General features: G+C 35.4%; 1 protein-coding gene across 1 annotated transcript in view; it reads right to left on the bottom strand.

Annotated features, from left to right (window-relative positions):
* The window catches only part of LOC107676068 (integrin alpha-4-like), a 27053-nt gene extending 14680 nt beyond the window's left edge, over positions 1 to 12373 (bottom strand). The window contains exons 1-12 of the mRNA XM_016470592.1: positions 11982 to 12373; positions 11295 to 11407; positions 9312 to 9409; positions 8192 to 8321; positions 7998 to 8065; positions 7789 to 7918; positions 6301 to 6386; positions 5654 to 5716; positions 5428 to 5565; positions 4361 to 4469; positions 2745 to 2839; positions 1632 to 1722 (exon numbers count right to left, since the gene is read on the bottom strand). Coding sequence (XP_016326078.1) covers positions 1632 to 1722; positions 2745 to 2839; positions 4361 to 4469; positions 5428 to 5565; positions 5654 to 5716; positions 6301 to 6386; positions 7789 to 7918; positions 7998 to 8065; positions 8192 to 8321; positions 9312 to 9409; positions 11295 to 11407; positions 11982 to 12181 — 1321 coding nt within the window. The 5' untranslated portion in view covers positions 12182 to 12373. The remainder of the gene's footprint in view (positions 1 to 1631; positions 1723 to 2744; positions 2840 to 4360; positions 4470 to 5427; positions 5566 to 5653; positions 5717 to 6300; positions 6387 to 7788; positions 7919 to 7997; positions 8066 to 8191; positions 8322 to 9311; positions 9410 to 11294; positions 11408 to 11981) is intronic.
* Between the last annotated feature and the right edge of the window lie 1216 nt (positions 12374 to 13589).

Here is a 13589-nt window from a genome sequence, read left to right as displayed (position 1 = left end):
TTCTAGTCGTGTCCATTTTTGGAAGGCCAAACAAAGTAGTTTCGCTTTCACAATGAAACACAGCGTCACACATGGTGGCCTAGAGTGAGCGGTGGCGGCCTAGAGTGAGCTGTTGCCGGGGCAACAGTGAGGAACGGCCGGAGGGCTAGAGTGAGCAGAGGTGGCGGGCTTGAGAACGGTGCGGCCGGCAGATTCGACGAAGGAGCGTCCGGAGGGCTTGCGGCAACCACATGTGACGACCCCGGGCTGGACTCCGCTTCGTCCACGGTGAAAGCCGATCCAGTGATCCACAGCGCAAAGTTGATGTATTTCCTCAGCGACCAGCACGGATCAGCTCCAGGCATGACGAAGCAGATATCGTCCTCTTTTGGAAGGCCAAACAAAGTAGTTTGGCTTTCACAACGAAACACACAGCGCCTTCACGACATGGCGGCGGCAACAACAATACTACAGCGAGAATAAAAGTTACGCCTTCTGTCTTTGCGTGAACATTTGGGCGGCGTTATGCAAATCTTCCCACATCGTGACGTAGATATGTGGGGGCGTGTTAAAACGAGCTGTTTTAGGTAGGCGTGGCTGACTCTTAACTTTTATAAAGAATATCTCTTTGGATTTGAGACTTTGGTCTTTGCAACTTTACAGATCTTCTTTATGCACCAAGAGCTTGTAACACTCCAAAGAGAAAGGAAAAATTGAAATCGCATCATATGACCCCTTTAAAGAGGTGTTATAATATGGCCATGTACACACGCTAGCTAAATTTGGTCACTGCTCTTCATTTGTGCATGCAGAGTTTGGTTGTTTTCGGAAGTAGCAACCACATTTGACAAGTGAATTCACTTCCAAAAAGTCAGGGAGTAATGACCACATTTACATTAAATACAAGTAGTGTGCACAGAACTGAACAACTATACATCGAGGCAGTAACACCACTCTCTTTTAGGCACTAATAACTTGTCTGAGGTCTAAATCATCGTATTTCCTGTCAAAACTAGCAAACACCAAACAGGTACACTACCCTTCAAAAGACTGGGGACAGTGGAGACAGGTTATTTTTTTAAGTCTCTTATGCTCACAGAGGCTGCATTTATTTGATCAAAATACAGAAAAAACAGTTATATTGTGAAATCTTATTACAATTTAAAAATAAATCTTTTCTCTTTGAATATATTTTAAAATGTAATTTATTCCTGTGATGCAAAGCTGAATTTGCAGCATCCATTACTCCAGCCTTTAGTGTCACATGATCCTTCAAAAATCATAATATGCCAATCTGGTATTCAAAAAAATTATCAATGTTGAAAACAGTTTAATATTTTAATATACAGTGCTGTTTCCTATTTTTGCGGAAACCATTATACTTTTTTCAGGAACCTTCGATGAATAAAAAACTCAAAAGAACAGCATTTATTTAAAATAAATCTTTTGTAACATTCTAAATGTCTTTACTGCAAATGTTGAAAAACAAAAATAATAATGCATTCTGAATAAAAGTATTAATTTCTTAAAAAAAAATAAATAAATAGTACTGACCCCAAACTTTTGAACGTAGTGTGGGTTGAACTGTAGCCATTCATGCTTTGTTCACTGAGGAAATATATCCTATTCATGTTTTGTGCTAAAAACGTTACCTGGGTAATTGTTGCTATCAATATCAACTCCTCCAGACACTGACTGGCCAAACATCCTGAAGTTATTGCCCAACAAAGAGCCCGTTATTCTCTGCATTGAAGAAAGCACAAAGACAGCATTCAGAAGATATTTAGATTCAGCATTTGGCATATTAAATGCTAATGGAGTTGTGCTGTACTTCAAGAGACATGCAAATTATCCTATTTATGGACATTCTTACATCTATTTGAAGAGATCACCAGTCACAGTTTATTCGGCAATAATGACCAGATGGCTGCATATTATACCTTAATTTTTTTCACTTTGCAGACACATTTATCCAAATGTACTTATTCAAGGTACATATTTGATTTGTTTGTGTTACATGGGAATCAAACCCATGACCTTTGACATTGCTAGCATGCCATGCTCTACACTCTAAAAAATGCTGGGTTAAATACAACCCAGTGCTGGGTAAAATAGGGACAAACCCAGCAATTGGGCTGTTTTGACCCAGCGGTTGGGTTAAATGGGTAAACATTTAACCCAACCTTCTGGGTAGTAACCCAACCACTGGGTCAAAACAACCCAATTGCTGGGTTTGTCCCTATTTTACCCAGCACTGGGTTGTATTTAACCCAGCATTTTTTTAGAGAGTACAATTACTGGAAAACCACAATACTGTTACAAGTACAATGCTGTAAATACAATTACAATGCTGTAAGTACAATTACACAATACAATGCTGTTCTTTTACAAGACCACAAGAGCTGCTGCTAATCACTACACACATCCTGTATGCAATCATTTTGGCCTGAAGTTATTATAATATAATTAAATGAAGTTCTTCCTAAACATTTGCTTTTATAACTGGACTCTCATGATTTGGATTTGTCTAGTCCTGATCACTTCTTGAAACTATAAGTGGAGAGAGAGGGATTTCAGGAAATGACTGCGATTAGACTGAACGCTTTCCTCTTAGTATTCCAGTTTGGAAGAAAGAACAAGAAAGACTCAAAACAATAGGGCAGTTCGCACAGGATGGGGAGGACTGCTCAGGTCTGACCTTTCCCGCCTCAGTTTCATTCTTCCCTGCCCATAATATCAGCATAAACAGCAGCTGGAGAACGTACTTGAGAGAAACTCCGTGCAATACCACTTCTCCTCCCATTGTAGATATATATAGCACCACGCAGATCGTTCTCCTGAGGGGCTCCAATGGCCACATCTGAAACACAGGCATTGTTGCGTTAGCTTTGTTCCAAAACCTAGTGTTCAGTCTACTTAGACAACGTTTTAAAGACTGTTGGAAAATGTGGGCAGCATAGATATGCAACCTTCTAAGGTATACCATTCAAAAGTTTGGGGTCAGTAAGATTTTTAAAATGCTTTAAAAGATGTCTCACCAAGGCTGCATTTATTGGATAGAAAAAAATATATAAAAAAATGTATATAATATATATGTATGCATTCCTGTGATCACAAAGCTGAATTTTCAGCATCATTACTCCAGTCTTCAGTGTCACATGATCCTTTAGAAATAATTATAATATGCTGTTTTGGTGCTTAAGAATTCTTAAGGAGGAAAACTATTATAAATGTTGAATATTTTTTGTGGAAATTTGTTTCAGGATTCTTTGATGAATAGAAAGTTAAGAAAAACAGCACTTATTTGAAATCTTTTGAATGTCTTTACTCTCCCCTTTGATCAATTAAATGCATCCTTGCTTAATAAAAATACTAATTTCTTTAAAAACAAATTACTATCCCCAAACTTTGGAATGGTACTGTACAGTATTTTGGTCAAATCATCAAATTCTAACATAGCATTGCATATACTGTATTATATAATATTATATACATATGATATATTATTCAAAAAAACATTCCCATAAAGCACTGCAAGCTCAGTGAAAGCATTCATTTCAGAGAAATCATTACAAATATACATAAAATGCACGCAATATTGACAAGAACTAATACAAATAGTTTAATATAACTAAAAATCAATTTAGTGTGCTAGATATTTTTAGGTTTATTAGAATATCACATAGTTAGGATGTTTTCTCAGGAGGCAGCTGCCTATGTAGGTAATAGGCAGCTCACTAGGTTTTATAACAGAGCAGATTCTAATCACGAAAAAACTTTATATAATAATTTTGGTTTGAAAACGAATACTTTTTGCTGATGCACTGGCACTAGTCAGTAACAATGTGACACTGTGACAAGTAAGTTAAAGTATGTGTGAGTGGGTGTGTTGCACTCTTTTAACAGCGGTTTTACTGTAGTCCATTATAGTAGTACAGTAGTTGTTAATCTAAATTGTTAAACTAATCATGTTCTGTCTCTAAACCACACCCACCGCTCTACCAAGAAAAAACCAAGATCATCTCCAAATCTGATTCAGAGATTAACCAATATCATTGTGTGTTTGATTGGTCCAGACGCTACACTAGCCATGAAACCACTCTAATGTGAAGATGGGGTTTCAGTGACAGAAGACAGGCTTTGAAATGTAAAGAAGAAACAAAATGATGAAGTGAAACATTGAGGTTGACATCAAACCTTGCTTACTGAAAAAAAAAACCTTCTAAGTACAATATTAAAATACAGCAAAACATGATACAGCAACTTTTGAAGAAACTTGGCTAGTCAAATAAAGCAATTCAGCGTGAGAAATGTACAAACTGAAAATGTTTATAAAAGATCCATACACAAACATTGATGTGTTAGACATACAGTACTGTACCTGGATATCCGTCATCGTCAATATCACCAAGGTTCACGATGGTTTCTCCAAAACGTGCTGCGTAGGAGTCACTCCCAACTAATTCAAAGTCTGCCTCTTTCATTTTAGCCTGAGAAAAAGACACAGTGATACTAAGGGTATTTTCAAGAGAAGCTTGACGTTAATTATTATAAGCAGATACACAATTAGCAATCTAAAATCTGAATTAAAAAAATCTGACACATCTTTCTGCAATTTATTAATACATCACTGTTTAGACCCCAATTAATCATAAATAAAGTCTCTCAACGCAGTCATATATTGTTTACACTACACACAAATGACTGCAATGCACTAGTTTTACAGTTTCCTGTGTTAGCCGTTCATTTACAGCAAAAGCCCTGGCCAAATTGTTTTTGCACTTCAACTGTGACCAGAAAATGTGCTTTTGCTAGAGGTACAAAACAAAAACAATGCAGTAAATGGTGACAGTCAAGCAGTCACATGTGAAATGTTAAAAGCAAGGTGCTTTGTGATGTAGGTGGTTAAGTTTTGACATTATGGGAAAAGGAAACCTGTTCTATTGGTATGGCCTTGGTGGTCACGATCAAAGCCAATATACATACTTTTACACTGAACAAACAACGCAATAAGATAAGACAGCTCTAAATATGTAGACGTGTCATTTCATCAAATGCATTACAATGGAACTCATACCTTCCTAAAATTACCGATATAGTTAGAAATATATGGGTAAATCTTATCAAACCCAGTAAGAACACATACCGGTGATATTCCACCCCAAAAGCTTTATGGTTTAAAAAATTAATAAAAAAATTATTTTCTCATTTTAGAGATGCAAATTGTCTAAATTTATCTAAATATATAAAATATTATTTGTAAAAATAATTGAATTATTAAATAATATATAATATATTAAAATTATATATTTATTTTAGGAATATAATATATCAATAAATAAAGCAAAACAAAAAAAAATATTTATATAAGGTAAACTATTTTTGTGAGATCAACCCATAAGTATGTATCAAAACATAATTAAATAATATATCAGGTCAGTGTCTCACCTCTCCCTGGTTTATGTAGACATTTACACGTCCCTCCTCCCTCACGGAGCTGAACATAGGAGCCCCAACCAGCAGATCGGACAGTCCATCTGCATTCAGGTCAACAGCACATACACTAGCTCCATAATAAGAGCCGAGCTGTAGACAGGAACAAACATCACTATTGTGTTCATTCAGCTGGAACCTGGATATCTTAGGAACACTTAAAATTCTTGAAATTTCTTACCTTCTTGCCTCTGGTTTTGGCAACAATTTTTAAAGTGTTGCCCTCAATCCTGAATATGTAAGCCTGGAATTAAAGACAACACAGGAATATGGGAAATGGGAACTATAACACACACCAGCCTAACAGTGGATTGTATATGCTTGTGAATGAAATACATTTAAGTATAGTTTCATCACAAATATGAATGGTAGCTCCCTGACAACTTTTTTCCAGTCTCTGTTTCTTTGGTAAAATCATCAGACACCAGACAGTTACTCACACAACTCATAAACACTGCAAACTCAGTACATCTGCAAATAAAAACCTACTTCCTCTTCTGCACAGATGGAAGAAGAGTTCAGTTTAACAGATTTACTGTTCGCAACTGCCAACAGAGTAGATGTCAAGAGGGTTTCATATCTAAATCCATTTATACACAACTACTGATATTCAGTATATGGTATCCAGAAGATTGTTATTAAGCTACAAAAACCTACAGGCTCTGTCAAAATTCTCCTTTTGTTCCAGAACTTTTCTTGCACAGCCTAAACAAACTAGAGAACTGCAACATTAAACTACTTCAAAACAGGGTCTGTTCTAATAATCAGATAGGCGATGATGATGACGATAATGATGATGATGATGGTGGTGATGGTGTTAACCCTTACTTTACCAGTCTGTTCATGCTGGGGAGCACCACCCACTATCTCAGTGCTTTGAGGGTCTAGAAAGTGTCCAGCACTAACTGCATAACCTGATGAAAAAAAAAACATACATTGTGGATAAATATCCTAACTGCCCATTCAAAGTCTGCAAAACCACTGTAAAAACTGTAATAAATAAATAAATAATAATAAAACAATTATTTCAAAAGTCTATATCTTCCTAATCTTCCTAATTATGGTTAACTAAAACTTGAAATAAAATAAACTTTAACTGAAATAAAACAAAATATAAAAATTTGATTGAATATAAAAATGTATAATATTTTATTTCAGCTAGTTGCCAAGTCAACATTTAAGGATAATGATATATGTATAAATATACATTTATATTAATTTAGGAGACACTTTTCTTCGAAATGACGTAGAAACATCTATGCCAACAAAATTACTAAAACTTTAACTTAAAATGAAAATGGAAAATATAAAATTCAAAATTAATTCAAAATATTAATAAGATTTGATTTATACTACTCAATACTAAAATAACACTGCTAAACTAACCCTTTCAAGTTACTCTTGTATCTTGTTTAAATTAAATATTAAATCACATGTGTGGCTTGAATGAAAACTGTTAATTTAGTGATTACTGGAAAATGATTTTTTAAAAGTCATATTACAGAGACTGCTTTCACAACAAGCAATTTCTAGCTGATGAAATAAAAATATAGACTTTTTTTAAATTGTATTAATCTATATGACTTTTCAGGCTTGCAATTTGCTTGAAACAATGTGTATTGTGAAAAGTGGTACACAAATACATTTGATTTTAACTACTTTATTGTTAGATAACGAACCCAAGAAATCACATGTACATAATGCAATACCAATGACTAAAATGAGGCATTGCTGAAATGTATGTTTTTTAAGAACGTATGGATAGGTTGCCATGAGCCTGTCACATATTTTGCAACAGTTTGATGCTCATAGATGCAACAGTATCTGTTTCCTGTTTAAACAGAAGAACGTTATGCCTTATAACAGCAAAAGTCTGTTTCCTGCTGCACATCTTAAGAAGCTGATGATCACTGAATTATATTTATCTTTTTGCATGCTTAAATGCATTTTAGCAAAATTAGATCACTGTATCCCTAAACCCCAAAAGGAAAAATCACTTATTTTCTACCAACATAATTTCATACACAAACCATTAAAAACAGACCATACAGTATTCCTGTTCTAAAACCCATAGAGTTGGCTTGTTGTATATTACCTACATAGGCAGTTGCATTTTAAGGAAGCTTCCTAGCCATTATGGAACCACATAAATGGGCAATTTGGAATGCTGCACATAGGCAGCAATTCTCATACACACGCCACATGCTCGTTGCAAGGCATTCTGGGATGGCCTTCTCTGTGAAAAACCTTGTCTACATGGGACAGCTTACTTGGATTTGTTACAAAGCCTACAACGTTATCAATTGGAGAACTCACCTAAATAGCTGCCAAAGAGAACTTCACTGTCACCATCCACATAAGCAGCTGAAATGTTGCTTGTGGTGTTGTAGACAAGAACGGATCCGGTCCAGTATGAGGTACCAGGAGCTCCCATGACCATCAGGTCCTACAAACACAATATATTGTTACCAAATCAATTCAATTCAATGTCAGCTCAATCAAAACACCATAAAAGTTCCTTATACCTCTGTTAATAAATTTGATATTCCTGCTTGACATGACCCATAACCATCACCGAACTTCCTCTGATGATCTAAACAGAGTAAAAGAAAACTGGTGCTCATTTGACACTATAAGGAACAATTAGTAGTATTTTGCTTTAGGTTACGCTTTGTTTGAACCACAAGCTAACCAATATGACTGTAATGGAAATCTGTACCTTTATAGCAGGGGATAATATGATTGGCATGTTTCAAATCTGGGCTGAGTCTGAAGCAAACACCATGCGGCAGCTTGTTCTGATTGTCTTTACTAGAGTAGTAGATATTCTTCCACCGATGTCCGCATGCCTAGAATTTAAACCAGCATAGAGTGAAGTAAACAACTATTTACTTATCAAACTCATCATCCTATATATTCCACATGAAACAATCATAACTTAGTTGTACATTAACATTTTCCACCTTCTCTCTGACTTAGAAGCAAATAGGAGATTTTTCAATTAAAAATAATAATCGTAGCTATGCATTTACTCACAAGGTAACCATAAAAAATTTAAACTAACAGTCAAACGTTTCAAATAATTACGATTTTTTACATTTTTGAAAGAATTCTCTTATGCTCACCAAAAGCTACTTTTATTTGATTAAAATACAATAAAAACAGTAATACTGTGAAATATTATTACAATTTAAATAGCTGTTTTCTATTTAATATATTTTAATATCTAATTTTCTCCGAATTAAAGCTGAATTTTAGTCATTACTTCAGTTTTAAGTGTCACATGATCCTTAACAAATCATTCTGATATGCCGATTTGGTGCTTAATTATTATCAGTTATTGTTGGGGTGTTCTATTATTAACAATTTATTAACAATGTTTCTTATTATCAATGTTGAAAACATTTTTTTTCAGTAATCTTTCAGTGTTATTTCAAATAAAATGAACATCATTTATTTGAAATAGAAATATTTTGTAACATTATAAATGTCTTTACTGTCAATTTTGATCAATTTAATGTGTCTTAAAAGTATTTCTTTCTTTTTTTTTGTCCATTTTTCACCAAATATTTGAATAGTAGCATGTCTCGGTTTTCAACATTGATAAAAATAAGACATTTTTCTTGAGTACCATACCAGCATATTAGGATAATTTCTGAAGGCTCATGTGACACTGAAGAATGGAGTAATTGTCATCACAGGAATAAATTACATTGTAAAATAAATTAAAATAGAAAATAGTTATCCTAAATTGTAATATTTCAGAATATTACTGTATTTTTTATCAAATAAATGCAGCCTCTGTGAATGGTAGTGTATGCTTTGACCAACAGACATACCAAAACATGGCCTTTTGAGGGCTGCCGGGACAGACTCACACCCAGCCACTGGTTATCATTCTCTGCCAAACAGTGTCTTCCACAGTGCTGTACACCTCCTGAAATCATTCAGTCAAATGTGCCTAAATTAATATACAATCAATCAAGAGCCCAAACTGTGTACGGTACTTTGGGAAACTGTGCAAAATGTTAGAGACATGCAGTACAAATGTTTTTCATTTCAAGCAAATTCACACCTGTGGCTCAAAAACTCAGTGCTCTGAAAGTAACACGATGTAAAAAGAAAAACTTGTCTAAGACACTGTCAAGTGCACAAGTGAAAACGAGGTTTTTCTGAGCATCACTTATGAACCATGTCATTCAAAACCATATTAAACTATTAATTCTACTGTTAACAGCAACTAGATCTTGACTTTTCTGAAGAAAATGTGTTTTTTTGCTCACACACAACATCACAATGTGATATTGTAGATGGTTGCCAGGGTATTGCATGTGGTTGCTAAGGTATTTTCAGTGTGGTTGCATACTGGCCCATGTGAAAAGGCTCCTAAGAACCAAATCTTGTCCCTAAATATGGCTCAGTCTCCCAATGACAGTCTATTATAGTTGTTTTCAGCCATTTTATCATTCGCCAGGGAAAACTTGCGAATGATAAAAATGATAAAAAAAGACTGATAGCTTAGAAAAGTAGCACACAACTCCTCAAAAACCCATCTATAGCACATGAACTGCGGTGAACTACACGCTAAAGTTACCACATACTAACCCTAAGTATGAGCAATAATAATAGTGATAGCAAATGCCACCAATAACGAAACCTTTTCAGACACATTAACAATCTTGAAACGTGTGTGCACTCCAGCCCAGCATGGCTTTTGGTGGAAATGATTTGTTTAATGCCATTTCCCTTGACTAAACAGAGACATTTTATTTGCAAGCTATATACAGTATATCCTGTAGCTCGACCAACAAAGAAGACTATCCCCCATCCCTTGTTTTGGGTTGGGAATATTAGCATCCTCTTCCTGACAGGAGGAAACCCTCCACAGTCTGGCTGACCCCGCATGGGGAATTCATTCACAGGACGTTTTCACAGTCAGGGGGCTAGAAAGCACACACAAGTTCAATCAGAGCGCATTCAGAAGTGTGAAGTCTAAACGGAATAACGTGGTCAAATAGAAATGTTTGACTGTTCAGAGTTGGTCTACAACAAACAGAAGGACAAAAAAGAAAGGAAGAAATCCACAGGAACAGTGGGATTACTTTTATGAATAACAAAACAAGCACTGTTAGATTATGTAAAGTGTTTAACAGATCATTAAAGTACATTCAAATATTATGAAATGTAATTAAATTATTATATTATATATAGTATATTATCTGAGACTACTAGTGAAAATTTTTCTTTTTTTTTAACTATATTATCAGTATAACAATTTTATTGCAATTAAACAATTGCAATAAAACTAAAAACAAAATAAAAATAAATATAACAATCAAAAAGCTGATTTGGGGGGATGGGGGGTGGGGGAGTTCATGAATTTCAAAATGTTGATTTTGTTATTTTCTTTAGCTTTAATGACAGCATGACTGGAGCTGACATGGACAAAACCTGATGATCATGTTCTCCAGCATGATTCGAGAGTGATCTAAAGAGAATTTTGTGCTTAACTTGAAGAAAAAACACCTGAGCATCTGCACAAAATCCTAAAACTTGTTTTCCCAGGTTTAAAGGGGATTTCTAAGCTTTGGTGAGCTTTTGGACCCCACATGAACTACTGATCTCTTAAGCATTGTAAAATGCTTTACTGATGAAATTGGTTGATACTCTAAAATAAACTTATTGCTAAATAACCACATATTACATAACTTTTAAGAGCAACCTATTTAATTATTAACCTTTTCCCACAACTCTGCCCTTCAGGTAATAGATAAAACAACAAGAAAAGCTGAATTTCTGAAGGTAAAGGAGGGAAGACCTACCAACAGGGAGCTGCTCACATTGGGAGCTCCACACACTGCAGTTGTAGATGGCTCCAGGATTTTTGGTATGAGGATAAAAGCTGGAATCGGCCACAGGCGCTCCAACTATCAGCCTTAACAATAAATATGTTTTAGATGGAGAAAAGCATGTCACACCGCAGGACGTGTCAACTACTGAAATTAATCAGGACTCAGGGCAAAAGAAACTCTCACATGAAATATGCCCATGTGAGCAAGTTCTTCTGCACCATTTGATACATTTAACAATATTCCACTAAGCCTATCTAGGCTAGTTTATCATTTCAGACTTAATTAAAAAATAATAATAAAGTCATCTCTGGAACAATAAATGTGAAGAGACACTCCCAACAACTCTAAAGCTTGAAACAGTGATTATTAGCTACATATACTGTATCAGTAGTAGACATCTAACAGCTGGACAAATATATAAAATGTATGCTGGCAGAAAGTTTGATGCTGATTGTAAAGGTGAGAGCCATATTTATTCACACGTGAAAATATATTTTATTTAACTGATTCAACTTGGCATTAAATGGTGCTCAGAAATGCAAACAAATGCACTAAAAATGTATAAAATCCACCAAATCTCAAATCTTAAATCTCAAACTTGCTCATTCACCCTTGTCTTCAATATCAAAACTTCTCATGCATGTTTAATGCACTTACCATGTGTCCTCAGCATGCTGATGAAGCAGAACGGAGTATCCGAATAAAGATCCATTGGGTCCTTGAAAAACTAAAGGATGCCCCACATCCAGATTGTAGCAATCACACAGAATCAACAGGTACCACAGGATCCCAACTGCAGACCTCCACTTTAGCAAATGTCTAGAGAGTAGTGATGAAATCATCTCGTCATCAGGCATAGCACCACACACAGCACACAGAAGAAAGCCATTGATGTCCAAAACCAAAAGCGCAAAGAGTTCGAATAAACTTTTGGTTAAGATATCAGGAAGTTGTCATTGTAGTTGTGCGCTCGCGATGTGCGCTCGCCTGTTGCGCTCCGGCATCTCTTCTGCTGGAGCTTGCATCGCGTTTCATGACGTCACACCGCTCTGAGTTCTGAGGGAAGCCTTTGAAGAGAGTGCGGGCGCGCCGCAGGGGCGGAACCAACCGCGCTGGGCGCGCCGGACAGCGGACGCTTCCAGTGTCTCCTGACACTGGAAACTTAGAGGAAACGATGAAGAACACGATGTATTAATCGTCATATGTTCTGTTTGACGCCCCAACCACAATGCATATCTCAAAAGTAACGTTTTTTCCAAATGTTGTGAAAACATTAGAAACACGATCTAACTTGACCAGATTACTTGGGTTTTTAATTTTACTCATCTAATGTTAATGCTATCATTTATTTTATTAATCGCATTCAAAAATAACCCAAATAAAAATGTTATGTAATTATATTTTATACTTGGAATTACACCGCATAAATTAATAATATTAAATAATTCAATTTTTGTTAACCTTGAAAGGGGGAAATTTTTTTTACAACACTTAACAATCACCTTTTTGAAAATGACACGACTGTTGTGGTAAAACGCGGATCAAGTCAGTAGAGAATATGAAAAGAATTTGAAGAGTGAAAAAAAAAACCGATTTAAATTATTATTATTATTTTGACATATGGAATATTTTTCAAAACAATGAGAAAGTCCATTTTAACAGCACTTGTAAGTTAGCAATAAAAATACTTTCAACAAGATTTTTCAAGTTATATGGTTGACTTGGCACAAAGTGCTTACATTTGTTCATTTATAAACTTTAGATTTACAGGTCATGGAAGTAATTATGGAGGAATTCAATTGGTTTTATGGACAATTGGTAATGTCTTAGAGCACAAACAATGTACACAAATAAACTAGTGCTTTTTAAAAAAAAATCTGAAAGCTCATTTAGTTTGGCTGATGTCTGTCTATCTAACCATCTTTTCCATGATAAATCTTTTCACTTTCATGAGAGCCTTATGACCATGACAAAGCAGATTATTACACATGCACACACACACACACACACACACACACACACACGTTGTGTTTCCATGTTTTATGGGGACATTCCATAGGCGTAATGGTTTTTATACTGTACAAACTGTATGTGCTATTGCCCTACACCAACCCTACCCCTAAACCTACCCCTTACAGGAAACTTCGTGCATTTTTACTTTCTCAAAAACTCATTCTGTATGATTTATAGGCTTGTTTCCTCATGGGGACCTCAAAAATGTCCCCACAAGGTCAAAATTTACTAGTATTACTATCCTTGTGGGGA

Source organism: Sinocyclocheilus anshuiensis, unplaced genomic scaffold (genome assembly GCF_001515605.1).
Source record: "Sinocyclocheilus anshuiensis isolate Anshui unplaced genomic scaffold, SAMN03320099.WGS_v1.1 scaffold1932, whole genome shotgun sequence".
NCBI lineage: Eukaryota > Metazoa > Chordata > Actinopteri > Cypriniformes > Cyprinidae > Sinocyclocheilus > Sinocyclocheilus anshuiensis.
This window is presented reverse-complemented; position numbering and strand designations above follow the sequence as displayed.